The sequence below is a fragment of the Mixophyes fleayi genome, chromosome 2 (assembly GCF_038048845.1).
Source record: "Mixophyes fleayi isolate aMixFle1 chromosome 2, aMixFle1.hap1, whole genome shotgun sequence".
Lineage (NCBI taxonomy): Eukaryota > Metazoa > Chordata > Amphibia > Anura > Limnodynastidae > Mixophyes > Mixophyes fleayi.
This window is the reverse complement of record NC_134403.1, coordinates 70,947,601-70,963,854: the sequence shown is the minus strand read 5'-3', so window position 1 is coordinate 70,963,854 and position 16,254 is coordinate 70,947,601. Positions and strand designations below refer to the sequence as shown.

The 16,254-nt window shown below is 39.5% G+C and overlaps 1 protein-coding gene across 1 annotated transcript in view; it reads left to right on the top strand.

Moving 5' to 3' along the window:
* LOC142141111 (gametocyte-specific factor 1-like) overlaps positions 1-16,254 on the top strand; it is a 31,849-nt gene that overhangs the window by 14,364 nt on the left and 1,231 nt on the right. The window contains exons 4-9 of the mRNA XM_075199241.1: positions 426-523; positions 1,967-2,093; positions 8,684-8,764; positions 9,699-9,756; positions 13,214-13,302; positions 13,890-13,913. Coding sequence (XP_075055342.1) covers positions 426-523; positions 1,967-2,093; positions 8,684-8,764; positions 9,699-9,756; positions 13,214-13,302; positions 13,890-13,903 — 467 coding nt within the window. The 3' untranslated portion in view covers positions 13,904-13,913. The remainder of the gene's footprint in view (positions 1-425; positions 524-1,966; positions 2,094-8,683; positions 8,765-9,698; positions 9,757-13,213; positions 13,303-13,889; positions 13,914-16,254) is intronic.

Here is a 16,254-nt window from a genome sequence, read left to right as displayed (position 1 = left end):
TGCATTTTTTGTTGCTATTCTGTGTGAGACCCTGTCTATGCCTATGAACTAGTCATGAGGACTTTCATAAAGTCCTCATCTGGGATTTCAGTGTACGTACTGTAGATTATGGTGCATAGCTAATACTGTGTACCAGAAAGAAATGTTACTATTGTTACTATTAATATACACGCAGAGCAGGAGAATATAAAATACGATTTTTCTGTGCCCTCCACTTATAATATAAGCTCTTTAATGAGTAGAGTCCACACCCTTTTGATTTCATGTCTGCATTTATTTTGTCTACCTTGTATGTTCCTGTTTATGTATGTACTGTTTTCCCTACTGTACAGCGCTGCAGAGCACTGTGGCACCTTACAAATCTATGATAATAACATAGGATCATACATTGACTGTTTACAAGCCCTGTTGTTTTCTTTCTGTAGACCCACAAGATCCAGACAGACTCTTGCAGTGTCCGTATGATTCCAACCACCAAATAAGAGCTTGTCGCTTTCCTTATCACCTAATAAAGTGCAGGAAGGTGAGTATGCATTTTATTTTAAAATGGGAACAAATGTAACTCCCATAATATTTGTATGATGTGATACAGTACATTGCGCAGATAATCCGATATACAGTCTATGCATCCTTACATTAAGAAAATACATTTATCAGTGCTCCATCTATGGTCAGTGTACTAATTTAATATACACACAGCAGGAGAATATAGAATAACATTTTTAGTGCAGTTCATTTTTGCTTTCTCTGTTAATTGGCAACTCTTGTATAGGATAGTAAGGTCATGTATTGCATCTAGGATCTTTAAATCATTCACTGTCCAGTAAGGGATATAGATATATATATATATATATATATATATATATATATATATATATATATATATATATATATATATATATATATATATATATATATATATATATATATATATGCTCACAGAGCCTTGCTTTTATTGTGGCCATTCCCAGCAAGTTTTAGACCTTGCATACTTCATCATGGGCAATGGCTGTGCCTAACTCAGTATTGAATGTCCTGTTTATGGACTATTCTTCCAGTGTAGGCCTATGTGTTTGCTTTCCATAAACACTAGATTACTGCTCGGACATGGGCTTCAGAACAGGGACAGATTCAGATTTACCCTTATGCTGTCTATAGGCCAGGTATGTTATATGGCAGTCCCATCAACTCCTCCCACACTACCATACCCTTTCCTCTGACTCTTGTCACGTCCCTTGGAGCTCAATTCACCTGTGCTTGACTTTTAGCCTATTGAAATGCCCCACAACTTATGTTGAAAAATAAAATCTAGATGCAGAAATAACCATGGGGTTTATAATTAAAAAGCTGTGCTGTCAAAATGTATATTTGTAAATTAAACTGGAAAAAGTTCTAGTGCAGAACTGTCAGATTGCTGCTTCAATCTAATATTTTGTTTTAGAGCTGTATTCTGCAACTGATCAGCAGCTGCTGTCCCACCTTTCTGCCCTCAGTCCCATCTCCCTACACCTGCAACTATGAGATCTCAGACTACTTCTAGGCCAGCTTAAGATATTCCCATGTGCAAATCATAACCTTAAAATATTGCCTAGTGTTTGTAGTCTAGATTTGCAGTGTGGATGGATAACTTGCCTTATCAATACCAATTATTGGTATTAAGTCTTAAGTGGAATAAATCATGTTGATACTGTGAAATCTTTATTTGGTGGATGTTGAATCTAATTTTGTTTCAGTTGGCTAATCTCAAGCAGCAGGGTTGAATTGAGTAGATCTTTTCAGTTTTTGAAATTTGGCCTCCGGTTATACATTCCACCTTCGCTGTTCTGTGTTCAGACTTCTACATCTACTGCTAGTACAACTTACCTTTTATTTATTTTATTTTTTTGCACAATCATCCAACTTCTTACTGGATATTAGGAGTTGAATTATGTGTGTATATGTGTGTGTTTTTTTGTTTATATTCAAGAATCATCATGAACTTGCCAATCAGTTTGCCACCTGCCCTTTCAATGCCCGTCATATGGTTCCTCGGGGAGAATTGAGTTTCCATATTTCCAGATGTGATGACAAGGGCTGCATTGAGCAAGACATTGGTAAGCTATTGAGTGATTCAAAACAAATATATACTCAACTCATTGATTATTAATCCACCAGCGTTTATGCAATAATGGTGTTTGCTCCAGTATATAAAGAATATTTTTAAAAGAATGCGTGTTCTTTCAATGCTAAATTGTTTTACAACTGTGTTAAAGGATAATTCTATCTTTTAAATAATATCTGTAATAGATCTTATTTTTTCTCAAAAAAATTTATTTTCCCATTTTTGTGACCCCATAAATATATATTTGAGACTGCTTCTGTGAATTCCAGTAGATTTATTGTATATATTTTTTCAAATTATAATGGGGAGAAGGGCAGTCTGCAATGACCCCCGTTGCACCACAAACTTCACACCTTTTGGTTTGACCGAAGTAGCACAAACAGATTTTCTCTTCTCTGTTCAAATCATGAGAAAGCAGAGGGGACCGGCCATAGACGGAGGTCTTGCTATGGCTGGCCTCTTGAAGATGGGGGAGCAGCTATGGGAAGGTAAGTGGTCTATTCACTCTCTACTGCAGAGTGCATGTAAAAGGTGGTGACCCTTTAGGGCGTATTTTGTAAAGGTAACCCAGAGAAGAGGAAACACCATGAAAGGGAAGTTTGCCTTTTAATGAATAATTCTACGTTTTTGTATATTTTCTATATGTGCTCCTGGATATGGCCGAAACCTGCAACTTAGGTTTCGGTTTAACAAATACAAGTTCCTGCCTAATGTTCTTTGTTTGTTAGATACTCTCTCTAACAGAGTATTGCCACCAGAATATACAGATATTAATGTGCAATCTCCATGTGGTCACATTGAATGTAAACATATGCTCAGCCTTTTGCAGCCACATCATCTGACTTCTGAAAATGATGCATTGGTGATGGTGGGAAATGTATGCAGTGTGTGTACCACGCTCCTCCCCCTGATGAGTGAAGTGCCTTTATTTTTTGCATATTTAAGTACCATTAGATACACTCAGCTGCAAAGTGTAACTAACCAACAATGCCAGTTAGATGGATACTTGTGTTGGGAAGAGAGAATATCTGGGGTCTGTTACGTTAAAGTCTAAAGGGAAGAAATTATAGATATGTATATAGAGTGTGTGAGAGGTTATTTAGACTAAGCTCCAATGGGGCAGGGACTGATGTGAGCGAGTTCACTGTACAGCACTGCGGAATTGGTGGTGCTATATAAATAAATGATTTCAAGTGGATCCAAATATAATCATTTGGTAAACAAACTTAAAACACTATGTAATATGACACCTTGCTGTCAAGAGAAAATGTCCAGTCTGTGTGTGTGTTTCGGGGACTGTTATCTGGTAGTCTGACTTGAGTGGAGACAATGTCAAGAAAAAATGTAATGTTATGGGTCGTCCAGCATTTAAATATTTTGGAGTCTAGTCCTGGAGCGAACTCTGGGTTGTTTCAAAGAGGGAACATGCGGTGGGGTCAGATATCAAATCAAAAGCTCAGGTGCAGACGTTCCATACAGACAACGAAAATGGCAGGGTTGGCGGGAGTTGGGAGGACAAGGGGCGATGTTTGGGGTCAATCCAGAAAAGGGAGTAGGGAAAATGCATATGGAACAGATGACCTTCAATGTCTAACCAAAGTCTGGTATGTGAATGTCAGTGAGCCAGCTCCGCTTGCGCGAGATGTACGGCCAAATAGTACTTATGGAGACTGGGAAGACCTGAACCTCCATTTCTCGAATGTCTATAAACAGCCTTAATGGAAAAACATTTTCTAGTACACTGTAGGGAAGCCGTCAGGGCCTAGGGCCGATGAGTTCTTGAGTGACTGAGCTGTGAGTTTTAATGCCTCTGTGGTAGCTATGGCGTTAAGGGTTGCCAATTGAGTTCAGGAAAGCCCGGGGTAGGCAGCATTTCTGAAGATAATTTTTAATTTGTTCATTAGGTTGTGAGGGAGGGGGCTGCTATCTTGTTGAAGGTCATACATGTCAGTGTAATAGGCATAAAATTGGTTTGCAAATTTTAGGGGGTCATAAATGGTGCTGCTGGGTCCTGAATGGACATTATCCTGTTATGAGCTTCTGGGCTAAGATAGAATTTGCCTTATCACCTCGTTCATAATAGTATTGACAAAGTCAGAGCAGGGTTAAGGCTGCCTTTGTTGAGAGAAGTTGGTTAAGTTGACCACGAAGTTCTAACGATTTGTGAAAGGTTTTACGCTTGGGTGAGCAGCTTTGGCGGACTCAAGGTTGCAGATTTGTAAACACAGCCTTTTCTTTTCCCCCGTAACTTAGAGCTAAGAGAGTACCCCGGATGGTGGCCTTATGTGCCTCCCACACTATCGGGTACAATTAGGGGGGATTGAGTTGTCTGGCGAGTGAGTGGCCGAAAGGGGCCCGGGTCAATAGGCAGGCTATATATAGCTAGAAATAGCAACAGATAGTAAACTAAATAGTGAAGGGAGCAGGGGGCTAGAGCTGGGATCTAGAGGAAGATAGAGATTCCCTGGCCCTGTAGGGATGATGTACTTGTTGGATATACATGGGAAAATACACTGACGATTTATGGGAAACATATTCAAGAGCAAATCCCTAAAGTGGAATGAACCAGAATATAACAGTTAACACTACATGATAATAAACAGCATTTGAAGAAATTTCAAGTCACAGTTGAGAACAAAGCCTGTGCTGATAAGAGGGTGAGCCTGTGACCTACCGGCCCAAGGAGGCAGTAGAAAAGATAAGGGCTGGATATTTGAGGGGGTGGGGGGAACAATGGGGAAGTTTGTAAGAGCAGACTGTTCATTTTTGCCATTCCGCTTTGGATGGGCAGCTCCTTCCTCCCCGGAGCCAGCAAACTACTACAGTAAACAGTCATTTATGAGTTATGAAAAACCTGGAAAAAAGCATAATTATGTCCAATCTTTGGTGGTGATGTGGTCACTAAAAAAATTCCGTGGTATCTGCAGGGGAATAGGAGAAAAGTGGAGGAGAAAAACAAGGGGAGATGTAGAACCAATATTGGAGCAATTCGGTCGTATCCGTCCCGTTGAACAGGTTGTAGGCGAGTCCCTGGACTAGATTACACTTTGGACCACACCTGGGGAGGACTCTCCTAGGGGAGGAGGCTCTCTTGGAGGTTGTCGTAGGAGGAACGAGGGAAATCTCAGTGTCTTTGAGAGCATCTGAGCCGCCTTCCGATGTCTTGATTCTGTAGGAGGTGCCTTCGTGGGTCACTGAAAGTTGGAATGGTAATCCCCGACGATAGCCTATCTCATGGTTTACCAGTCTTTTGGTGGTGATAATATTTCTTTGCTTTTGCAGGGTTGAGAAAGCGATGTCTTTGTAGATTTGCAGGTTGTTCCCAAAGTAAGGGATTACTGGAGCCTTGTAGACAGGCGATAGAAACGGATATTTTTTTTTTTAAGTAGTGTAAGCCTATTACTACGCTTCTCAGAGATTGATCCGATGGGGGTTTTGCTCTCTGTGTACAGCGAGCTCTGTCTGGTTGGAAGTTCTCCACTGGGGAGTCTGGTAGGCATTGTTGGCAAAGACTTTCCAGATAGCTTGGGAGGGAGTCCTTCTTAACAGACTCAGGGATGTTTCTGAGTCGGACATTGTTTTGCCTGGTGGTATTGTTTCATCAACTCGTGTTCAGAACACACGGTTGTGAGGTTGCGCTGGACTGACACCAGATCGTTACAAATATCAACTACTTTGTGTTCCAACTCGTCACTGCATGTACCTATAGAAGTTCTCTGTTTTGAGATCTTGTTTCATGGCTCGCATTTCTGATTGAATCGTGATTTGAATCCGCTTATTGAGTACTGAAATGTGAGCATATCACTCCGGGAGTGGCGGGTTTATCAGTTTCCAAATCTGAGACCAGAGCTGAGTGCGCAGGGGAGGATGTGCGGACCAGTTTGTCACTTTTCCTAAACATAAATCGGGTATGCAGGGGGTGCAGATTTTTTTTGGTTTTATGCGACATGGTTGCACAAGTAAGAGCTTTTATGTGAGGTACAGAGCCTCATAGTATGTGTGAGGCAAGTAAGAGCTGAAAATGCAACTGGGTCCTGGCCTATGTGTGGATTATAGGGAGACAATCATTGTGTGGGTGTCCAGAGTACTTGGCATAGATGAAAGGAGACTATTAAGGAAGTGTCTGCAGTGAGCAGGAATGGGTTCAAGATGATGTCTCGGTATCACACTATATACAGTTATTCGGAACACTGAATCAGGCCAATTAATAAATTATATTTCCGAAACTGGCCACACGAGGGCAGCAATATCACAGTCCCTGTTACAGTGCAGCAGGGTCAATGCTTGTGTGGATCTGCAGACGTTACAATGGAAGTAACGTACAGCTGGTGCAAGAAAGTAAATCTGTGTCAATTTTGGTACTCTCCCTGCTTGCTGGGATGTTTGCAACGTGGCAGTGGATGAGCGAGCGTTGCTCCAACTGTATAGTGAGTGGCAACCCTGCACTTGCGGTATCCGCATGCCTTTATACTTGGTAACGGAATTAAGGTTAGAAAGGAAAAGCAATTCCCAGGTAATGGAGCTCACTGAAAGTGTGACCAGCATGTTTCACTTATGGTTTGTCCTAAACACTGATCTATAATTATCACATGCAGCTATTTAGTGAGAAGTGTCTAATAATAAGACTGAGGGAGAAAAGTTACAATCATTGCAGCTTCTGTATAGTGTAGGGACACGTTATTTAAATGTATATGCTCTTCCTAAATCCTCTTCATAATATGCCCTGTTAGGCAAAGGATAAGTCTACATTTATGAACACTTGTACATTTGTTATATATTCGACTATAGCCCCTATTGTATATCTAAATTTTCATTAGATGCACGGTCATTCAGGATAATCATTTCAAACCCAATGACATGTAGTATGTGACAGTGCTAGTGGCTGAGCTATGCTATAATGTTTCCAGGAAACCTCCCATTAAAAGGAAGACATGAATGCGTTGAAAGGAATTTCTTTAATGAAGTTGTGTGTGTCTAGCAGTGTAACGAAGAAAGATATTGTAGCCCTGTTTTGAGGAAATTGGTCACCATGGGTGACTAAGAAATGTTATTTCCACTGTTTTCCAGTAATCCCTCCATAGCACCTCCATAGTCGGGCTATGGATGACATCCCCTTTTCCATTGCACCGTCCAGGGCCTAGAATGGTTCTCTGCATTTGACGCTCCCAGGCACAGCGTTGAGAATTATAGTGTAGCCATCATCCTGGTCATGTCACATGTGGGTCCACTAAGAGTATTTCCGGTCACCGTAATGGTTTTCTATAATGCATAATGCTTGTGCAGTAAAGTGTACAAGCGAAGAGGTTTGTTAAGAGGGAAGTATAGGTTGATATTTGCCCAGTAATCTGTAGAGTAACGTGTCTTGCACCAGATGACCATCTGGTACAAAAAATTGAAAGCTTTGATGCATTCTAAGAAATTCAAATTGTGGAACTATGTTATTCAACTTGGGTAAGCCTGCTGTTAGCTTGTGTGAATAGACATTGGCTTTTAAGTATTTTTAAGCTCACCTGGAGATGATGGTGGGGTTTAGATCTGAACAAACCCCCCCTCCTTCTTGATGGCCCAGCATGCAGTCTGTGGAGATCAGTCAGCGGATAGCTGCCATCTTGTGGTAGATTTGATTTAGGCAGTTTAACACAAGGTTCATTTACAAATGTCACTGTGTCATCTGAAATACACGTAAGTGTCCTTGTAAATGTTACATGTTGTAGTATTGCCTGTTGTATTTAGGGGTTGCACAAACTGCATATAAATAACTAGCAGTGAAACAAGTTTAATACTGTATATGTATCCCAATGTGCCTCCAAAAACAGTAGCAAGTAGAATTTGCCCTTTTAAAAACTCAAAATCATCTTGGGAAGACAAAAATATATTTTCCCAGTGAAAGTGAGTGGTCATGTGGGCTGAAAGCAGCGATTCTGCAGGATCCATCGGTAGAACAGATCTGTATTTTAGGAGAAAAAGATAAAACAAAACCGTAAAATAAACATGTGGTTGTTTGTAGGTTGGACTATGAGGTGATAGTCTTCCCACTATGAGTATCTTTAGGGTGATCAGCTGTACTAGGTGCAAATTGATTTTGGGGGAGGATTTACAAGGACTCAGGAGCAAGTGTGAGCCTTGAAGTGTGCTAAGCAGAAAGCACAAATAAGCTGCGTGGGGAGGGCCATATTGGTAATTGGTGGCAATGCAGATTTAAAGAATGGCTTAAGGTAAACGCACGTCTCCTGTATTCTGCATGGTAGGGATCACTGAGGGATCAGTGTTTTATGTCTTGAGTTCTGGGAGTGACAGGATCACACACGGCACAGCTCATTCATTACATGTAACCGTTTACATGTATTCCTGTACAGTAAATCCACATCACCCGCCCTAACACAACTATTCATTTTCCCTATTATTGGAGCAGATGATTAATTTTCCTTTCTTTGGCTAAACATCATTCTGCTATAAAATTAGGTTGTAAGCCATATTAACAATGAATATATGTGAGTATGCAGCTAGCCTTCGTGTTATCAACTGCTTTGTCCCTTTCTAACAACCATAAACCTGTTTAATCTTTTGTTTGTTTTTTTTAAGTTGATGAAAAGAGCATGTACAAGAGAGATGTGAGCCCAAGTCAGTGGCACTCTCCACCGTGTAATGAGGACTGGGACGAAGGTATATATATATATAAAACACGGTCTCACTTAGGGTTAGCTGCATGAAGATAAATCTGTGAAATAAAAATGCATTGGCAGTGATGGTTCTGGGGTCTAAATGGATCTTGTTGCAATAATTATGTCCTAGTATTTCTTTAGAGGTTTGAGACTTGGCATGGCACCCAGTATAGGGGAAAACTTATTTATAAGAAAACTTATTTATAATACACAGAATGCCTAAAGACAACTTTCATTTGGCAAAAAAGAGTGATAAGGAAAGCACCACGGATACAATGTGGGAAGGAAAATCAGTCGTCATATGGTCCAGTGTGGCAGAGAACATGCTGTATTGCTGGACCCCACCCCGCCTATATGATCGTGTTACAATGATGGTTAGGTTAGAGGTGAACAGTTGACCGATGTGTTGTGGCATCACTGGCACTCGATCACTGCATTTATCTAAAAACATGCTGCATATGTAGTTATAGGGATAACACAGTATTGAGGTCCAGTACAAGACAAAGATGGGTGCCATAAGAAATCATTATGACAATGATTAGAATTTGTCTTCAGTTTTGTAATTGCTCTTCATTTACTCCTCCATAAACATGATTTCCTACTTCCCAAAGCAATAGTGTCAGTGGTTTCCTGTAACTGGATAACAGGCTTTGCTGTAAGTGATGATGAAATAGACCCTTGGAGCATTGATAACCGAATTGAAGGGTCATTGGTGATCAATATATGTAATGTGTTTAGCTAAATAGTGCCACAATGCATACCATGTTTTCTGTCTATAATCGGCAAGTTAATTTAATCTAAACCATTAATGGCTTGTGTTTGTGTCTATATTCTTAATTAATACCTGTTGTGTGACAGTTGCTTCTGTTAGACTTTACAGCAAACGGGAAGTTAAATACATTGTGCAATACAATGATGGAAATAATCTTTTTCAGATTTGCAGAGTGAGAGGTCTACATTTGTATGGGGAGTACCTTCCTACCCTGTGCCCAGGTATGTGGAGCACAAATAGCTTCTGTTGACAATATATCTGCTGTTAATGTGAGTTTAGTTGACTCTTTAATTTTTGTCATGAAGGACTACTAAGCCTATAGAGCATGAGTGGGGTGATATCAGGGATCATTAAGGTTGGTGAAACGACATAAGGGTATTGTACCAATGGCTATTTGTGTTTGGTACAAAAAAAATAGTATACTTAAGACATGCTGACTCCCTCTCTACTATTATTTTTAGAATTTTCATTTGAAAAAAAACATTCACCTTCTTAGGATATGTTCTAGTATGTTAAATGATACCACAGCAATGCAGTCAGATGCTCATTGACCCTATATTTAGGAGAAATTACTTTCCCTTGCAGATTTTTCATTTCATTCCGGAATCTAGTAGAACGAAATCCCTGGGAAAAACTACTAGTTACATACACTCTGGCCACTTTATAAGTTACACCTGCTTGTTGATGCAAATATCTATTCAGCCAATCATGTAGCAGCAGCAGCTCAAAGCATAAATGCATGCAGACATGGTCAAGGGGTTCAGTTGTTGCTCAGAGCAAACACCAGAATGGGAAAGAAATGTGATCTGACTGTTATAGGCAATATTGGAAGTGATTATAAACCACTAGAACTTCGAGGTCTTTGCCTATACTAGCCCCCTTTCCAAGGAACACCATATGTTCCAAAGTACTTAGTTACCCCCAGGTCTTAACCCGTGGTAGTAGCAGTATGTAAAAAACATTGCCAATGGGGTGGACAGAACACGGAAGGAGATGGCAGACTAGGGCAATAGTACATGGATAAATCCAAAATAAAGGCCAAAGGTCAATGCACAGAGGGCAAAGGTATGATCAAAAGACAAGCGGAGGTCAGGGCTGGCAGAATTCAATGCAAGGTCAGGGCAGGCAGATGTTAATAGCAGATTCAGATGCAGGCAATGGTCAGGGGTAGGTGAAATCCAAGGTACCATCCGGGTCACAACTCAATTCAGACTAGTAAACAGCACACTATCTCTAACACAAAACTATCGCCAGCACAGGAGATAATCGGGAAGAGGCTTTTAGATACATAGGAGGACCAATGAGAAGGGGTCCAGCCTGGACTGCACAAGTAAACAAGAATAGCTAGGCAACTACTGCTAGACTCTGGTAGTGCACAGGGAAGAGACGCTGGTTGCTGTAACTTGGTAACCAGCTCTGAATGAGGCAGCGCCCCCTGCTGCCTGATTGGTATGAGAAGCCGATACAAGGCAACCGACTAGGTAGACAGCGGGAACTGTCGCTGATCTTATCTGTGACTTTGACTGATGAATGGTTGTTGGTGCTTGACAAGGTGGTTTGTGTATCTCAAGCTGCTGATCCAGCAAAACAAAAAAAAAAAAACCATCTAATGGGCAATAAATCTGTGGGTGAAAACACCTCCTTAATAAGAGAGGTCAGAGGAGAATGGCCAGACTGGTTCATGCTGACCGGAAGGGAACAATAACTCAAATAACCCCCATGCATTACAACTGTGGTATGCAGAAGAGTATCTCTGTACACACAGCATGTCGAACCTTGGAAGTGAATGTACTACAGCCGCAGTATTCCACTCCTGTCAACAGGAAACTGCGGCTACAGTGTGCTCAGGCTCACCAAAACTGAAAAGTTGAATATTGGAAAAATGTTGCCTGGTCTGACAGATCTCGATTTCTGCTGCAATATACAGATAGCAGGGTCAGAATTTGACTTGCACAACATTAATCCATCCTGCTTTGTGGTGGGGGTGTAATGGTGGGGACTAGATAATTGCCACATATGAACTTTTTTTTTGGAATTAATGGGCCTAAAAAACATTTCTCACACCAAGTCAACATGTGATATATTCTCATGAGTCAAATAACTCATTGGAAGTTATTATTCAACAAAATATAAGACCTGAAGAAACCATGTGTGAAAAAGTAAATGCACCCCATGTCCTAGCTACTTTCGAGGTTGAAGTCTGGACTTTTGAGTCCACCATTCTAAACATTTCATTTTCTTTTTCAGCTAATTTATTGTAAATTTACTGATGTGATTTAGGGTTTTTCTGTTGCGTGGTCCAATTTCGGTCAAGCTTCGGTGGTCGGACAGGTGGCCACATGTTCTCCTGGAATGCTCTGGTATAAAGAAGGGTTTATGGTGCCCTGTGTGAGGAGTGTAGGTACTATGGCTGCAGGACAACACAAAATCACCCCTCCACCATTGTGCTCGACTGGTTGGTAGTGGATGCACTATGTTTGGTCTTAATGCTCAACACCATATTTGGCAATAACAAAAACAACTCACTTAGGGCTAGATTTACTAAGCTGCGGGTTTGAAATAGTGGGGATGTTGCCTATAGCAACTAATCAGAATCTAGCCATCATTTTGTAGAAGGTACTAAATAAATGAAAGCTAGAATCTGATTGGTTGCTATAGGCAACATCCCCACTTTTTCAAACCCGCAGTTTAGTAAATCTCGCCCTTAGTTTTAGTCAATTCCGAGGACATTGTTCCTGAAGTCTCTTGATTCCTTCAGATGTAACTTTATAAACCTAAGCTGTCGTGCTACAATGTTTTTTGGCTAGAGGTTTTGGTGATTTGTTTTGAGGGAAGGTATTTATTCTTTTGGCTACCCTTCTGTGAAAGTCAGACTTGTTCAGCCAGTCTTTTTCTGAGATTGGAGTCATTAACTTTAACATTTACGGTGTTGACAGAGGTTTGTAGGTGCCTGTATGTAGCTATTGGGTTCTTTGCAATCTCTGACATCATACAGTCTGATCTTTGAGTGAATTTTCTGGCAAGCCTACTCCTTGGAAAATTGGCAACAGCGTTTATGTTCTCCATTTGTAAATTATGTTCCTCGGTGTAGAATGATGGACTGCAGAGCGTCTTGTACCACCTTTCAGACCGTTAAGCAGCAACAATTGCTTCTCTAAGATCACTGCAGAGGTCTGTTCTCCTTGGCATGTGTTAACAAGAACCTGAATGCTCAAGAGCAAACTGTCTTATTGCTCTTATTTGGAGATGGCAGCACTTCCGGATGATCAAGTGCTTGATAAACATCACCTGGCTCAAAATACCTTTTTTTTGTTTGTTTTTTTTATGTTGAAGCAGTAAGGGTGTACATACGTTTTCACAGAAGTAAAATCTGTTTTATAAAGATTTATAACATTGTAGAACAGATTATGTCCTGATCTATATTTTTACATATTTTATGTGATAAACCCTCAATGTGTCTTTTTATATAGTTTTATTTTTGCTGCGTTCAGATTTTCTCCAGTTATTTTGAATGCAAATTATGAATAATGCGGTAGTCACATTGTAAAGCAATGCTGTCTGTTAGCCACTAGATCCTTTATTTCAGGTTGAAGTAGTCAAATGCAAAATAAATAAATCTTGCAACAGAAAAGAGTGGTTTGCATAATATTCAGCTTGTTATGATGTTTTATCTTACAGTTCTGGTACTCTCATGGATCCGAAAAATAGTCTTGCTTCTAACTTACGTGCTCCTAAATCTCTTCCCTATGTGCTGCCATGGCAAATAAGTAAGTGTCCATAACTATGTGAATAGAAATACCAGTAATGATGTATAGAGGGAGCTTTAGTCCTGCTTTTTGTTCATCTTTATGGAATTGTTGCAGCCAGACAAGTTGTCATAATCGTTTGATAAAACCATTAAAGGTGATCTTTTTTTTTTTTTTTTTTTTCCCCTTTTTTTTTTCTTTATCTGTATACTAAATAAAAGTGGAAGAGAGAGGAGTCATCTTTGTACCATCTGAAATGAAAACGTATATATTTTATTGGTAGGTGTATGTAGATAACTGCAGCTCTTAACTTTTGACAGGAGGCCACATCACTTTTCCTATCACTTTCTATATCAAAATGTTTCTGTGATGCCTGGAGAACTAAAATGTAAGGGTTGCTTTTTCTGTAACTTTGAAAGTACTATTTACTCGGTCTGCTGCAGTGTGTGATCAGTCGCTTACAGTGGCAATTTAAAGACTACAGTTGAATTAATTTTTATTAAAAACAGTAGAAAAAAGGACAGCCAGTCCAGTGGCATAAACTATTGTGTGCCCTATTGCAATAATTTTGCTTATCAACTAATTAATATGTGCTTTTCTTTTTACAGATGATAAGGCTTGACTCCATATTTGTGAGTATTCATGTTTCTTCCATATATTTTTTATGTAACTTGCAAAGGTCTGTGCATGCTAAAAATGCCTCTGCTGGTAAAATCCAGTGTCTCAAAGACTGGTCAAATATGGGGAATATGGAAACATTTAGCTGATTTGGCTACATAGCTAATATTACAGCAATAGGACTGTACGATTAGGTTACACTATTTGGCCTATTTTTCTATTGGGTAGAAGAAAGTCTGACCATAGAGAATAGAAGCTTGCTTGCAGTACCACTGCACATAAAAATATGGTGTCCGACACCTTTCTTAGATTGTGATCCAATAATTGCCAAATCAGAGGAGAGTGAGGTTCATGATGAAGTGATGAGCTGAGCTTGTTGGAATGTCTACCTCTTTACAAGGAGGAGATGCCACACTGCAGGTCCTCTCTGCGTAGTGCTGCAGGAAGATATTTGGTCCTTCTAATTTGATTTGGTGGCATTTGCTTTCTATTCCCTTTACTCATGGTGTGGACAAGCTTAAACTTTTATGTCAAACACCTGAAAGTTCTCTATTTATGGTTGCATTATGTGATAAAAAGGAGGCTCCTTTTAAAATCTGACATGTCTTTTGCCCATTACGCTTGGCTTGGTTAGAAATACACTCTAGTGTCATCTTGACTTAAGTAATTAACTTTCTTTTTTTTGTTTTGTTGCAAAGTAATTTAACTAGACCATGATATTACTTCTGTATGGGATGGAATATAATAGCAGGACATGGTTTTATGGAGAAGATGAACAAGATGTCATCCCCCTAGCATGGGGATTGGCTGTTGTATCCAGGACCACTGAAAGCTTCTGGGGCTCCAGTACAGATGCTTTTTGATCCCATCCACCCCCAAGATCTAAACACCAACTGAATTGTAAACGGTTACCTAATTAAAGTGGAAGCAAACTCAAAAAGTTAATATATTGACATACCTCAGTTTTATGGTGTGTTTTGTCTGACTGGGCTCGGTCATCGTGATTTCTTTGTCTAAATAGGGCATTGAGATCAAAGGAAATTATATTGTAATTTTAAATGAAATATACAGGCTAAATATTTTTTTTTTTAAGAATATATAAGAAGTCTGATGTTCCCAACAGTATCATGTTGGTCACTAGGGACGTGGGCAAGTCTATCACAAAGCTATAGCAGGGTGTGTATGGTGAAACTTATGAATAATGTGTGGACTAACTAAAGCTGTTATGTCCATCAAGGAATGGCAGTAATGTGCCACCTTCTACACCATATCTACATCTTTCAAGTTTAAATTCACTCTGTATTTCCAACAGTGAAATAGTTTCACATACACAACAGTGTTGGATAGTTATTTGTCTGTTCAGTAAACGTTGTGGTCTTTGATCTTTAACTGTTTGGAACTGCATATCCAAGCATGTCCTCTATCATTTGGAGATTTGAGAGCCAAGTGTAAAGTAGACACCTGGATTCTCCTGGAGGCAGTAGATTTATTAAATCTTCTGGGGAGTATTCAATCTCCTGCTGGTTTTTTGACGGCAATAGCGACTGTTTTGAGTTAGCGCAGGGGAAAACTCGTGCAATTTAATTGAAAAAGGGGGGGCGCGGCCCTGTTAAAAATCATGTCTGCGAGATTTTAGGGGAGTGAAGGGGAGTTTTAACATGGTGATGTATAACACAAAAAAAAGATTTTGCATACATTTCCATACATTAGATTGCATTACACATTAATAATATCTACATTACAGTACTTTCTTTAGCATATTTTTTAATTGAACTATTCTTTACGATACAATAATCTACCATGTCAAAACACATTACTACATTTATATTTGTACCAAAAACATACATAAATATAATTAGGGATTTGATTTTTAATTTTTTTTATATTCTTTCACAATAAAATCATTTTACACAAGTTAGGCATTAGTGATAAACATAAGTTTAACTTTTTTCCCACATTTTTACATGATTTCAAATACTTTTCAGAGATTTTTTTATTTTTAACACACCCCAAGGAGGTGCGAGACAAAACAGCATATTTACCTGTTTTACCCACCGCCTTAAACAATTGAATAGCTTTGAATGCAGCTGCCTCTCGCACACCCTATACTTTCAATAGACTTTCTACTGAAGCACGAGAGGACCGTTCGATGAAAAAAAACAACGTAGTGTTAAAAATGGAATTAAATTGCGGATAAAGGTAACCCGCTCGAAAATGGGAAAAAAAAACCCAGCGTTAAAATTACTTAACACGGTCAAAAAAAAAAGTCGCTGACAATTGAATACCCCCCCTCTGTGTGAATTTTAAGACTTATACTGTATATTCTTGACTTTTATGTATCTATGAAGTCTTTTT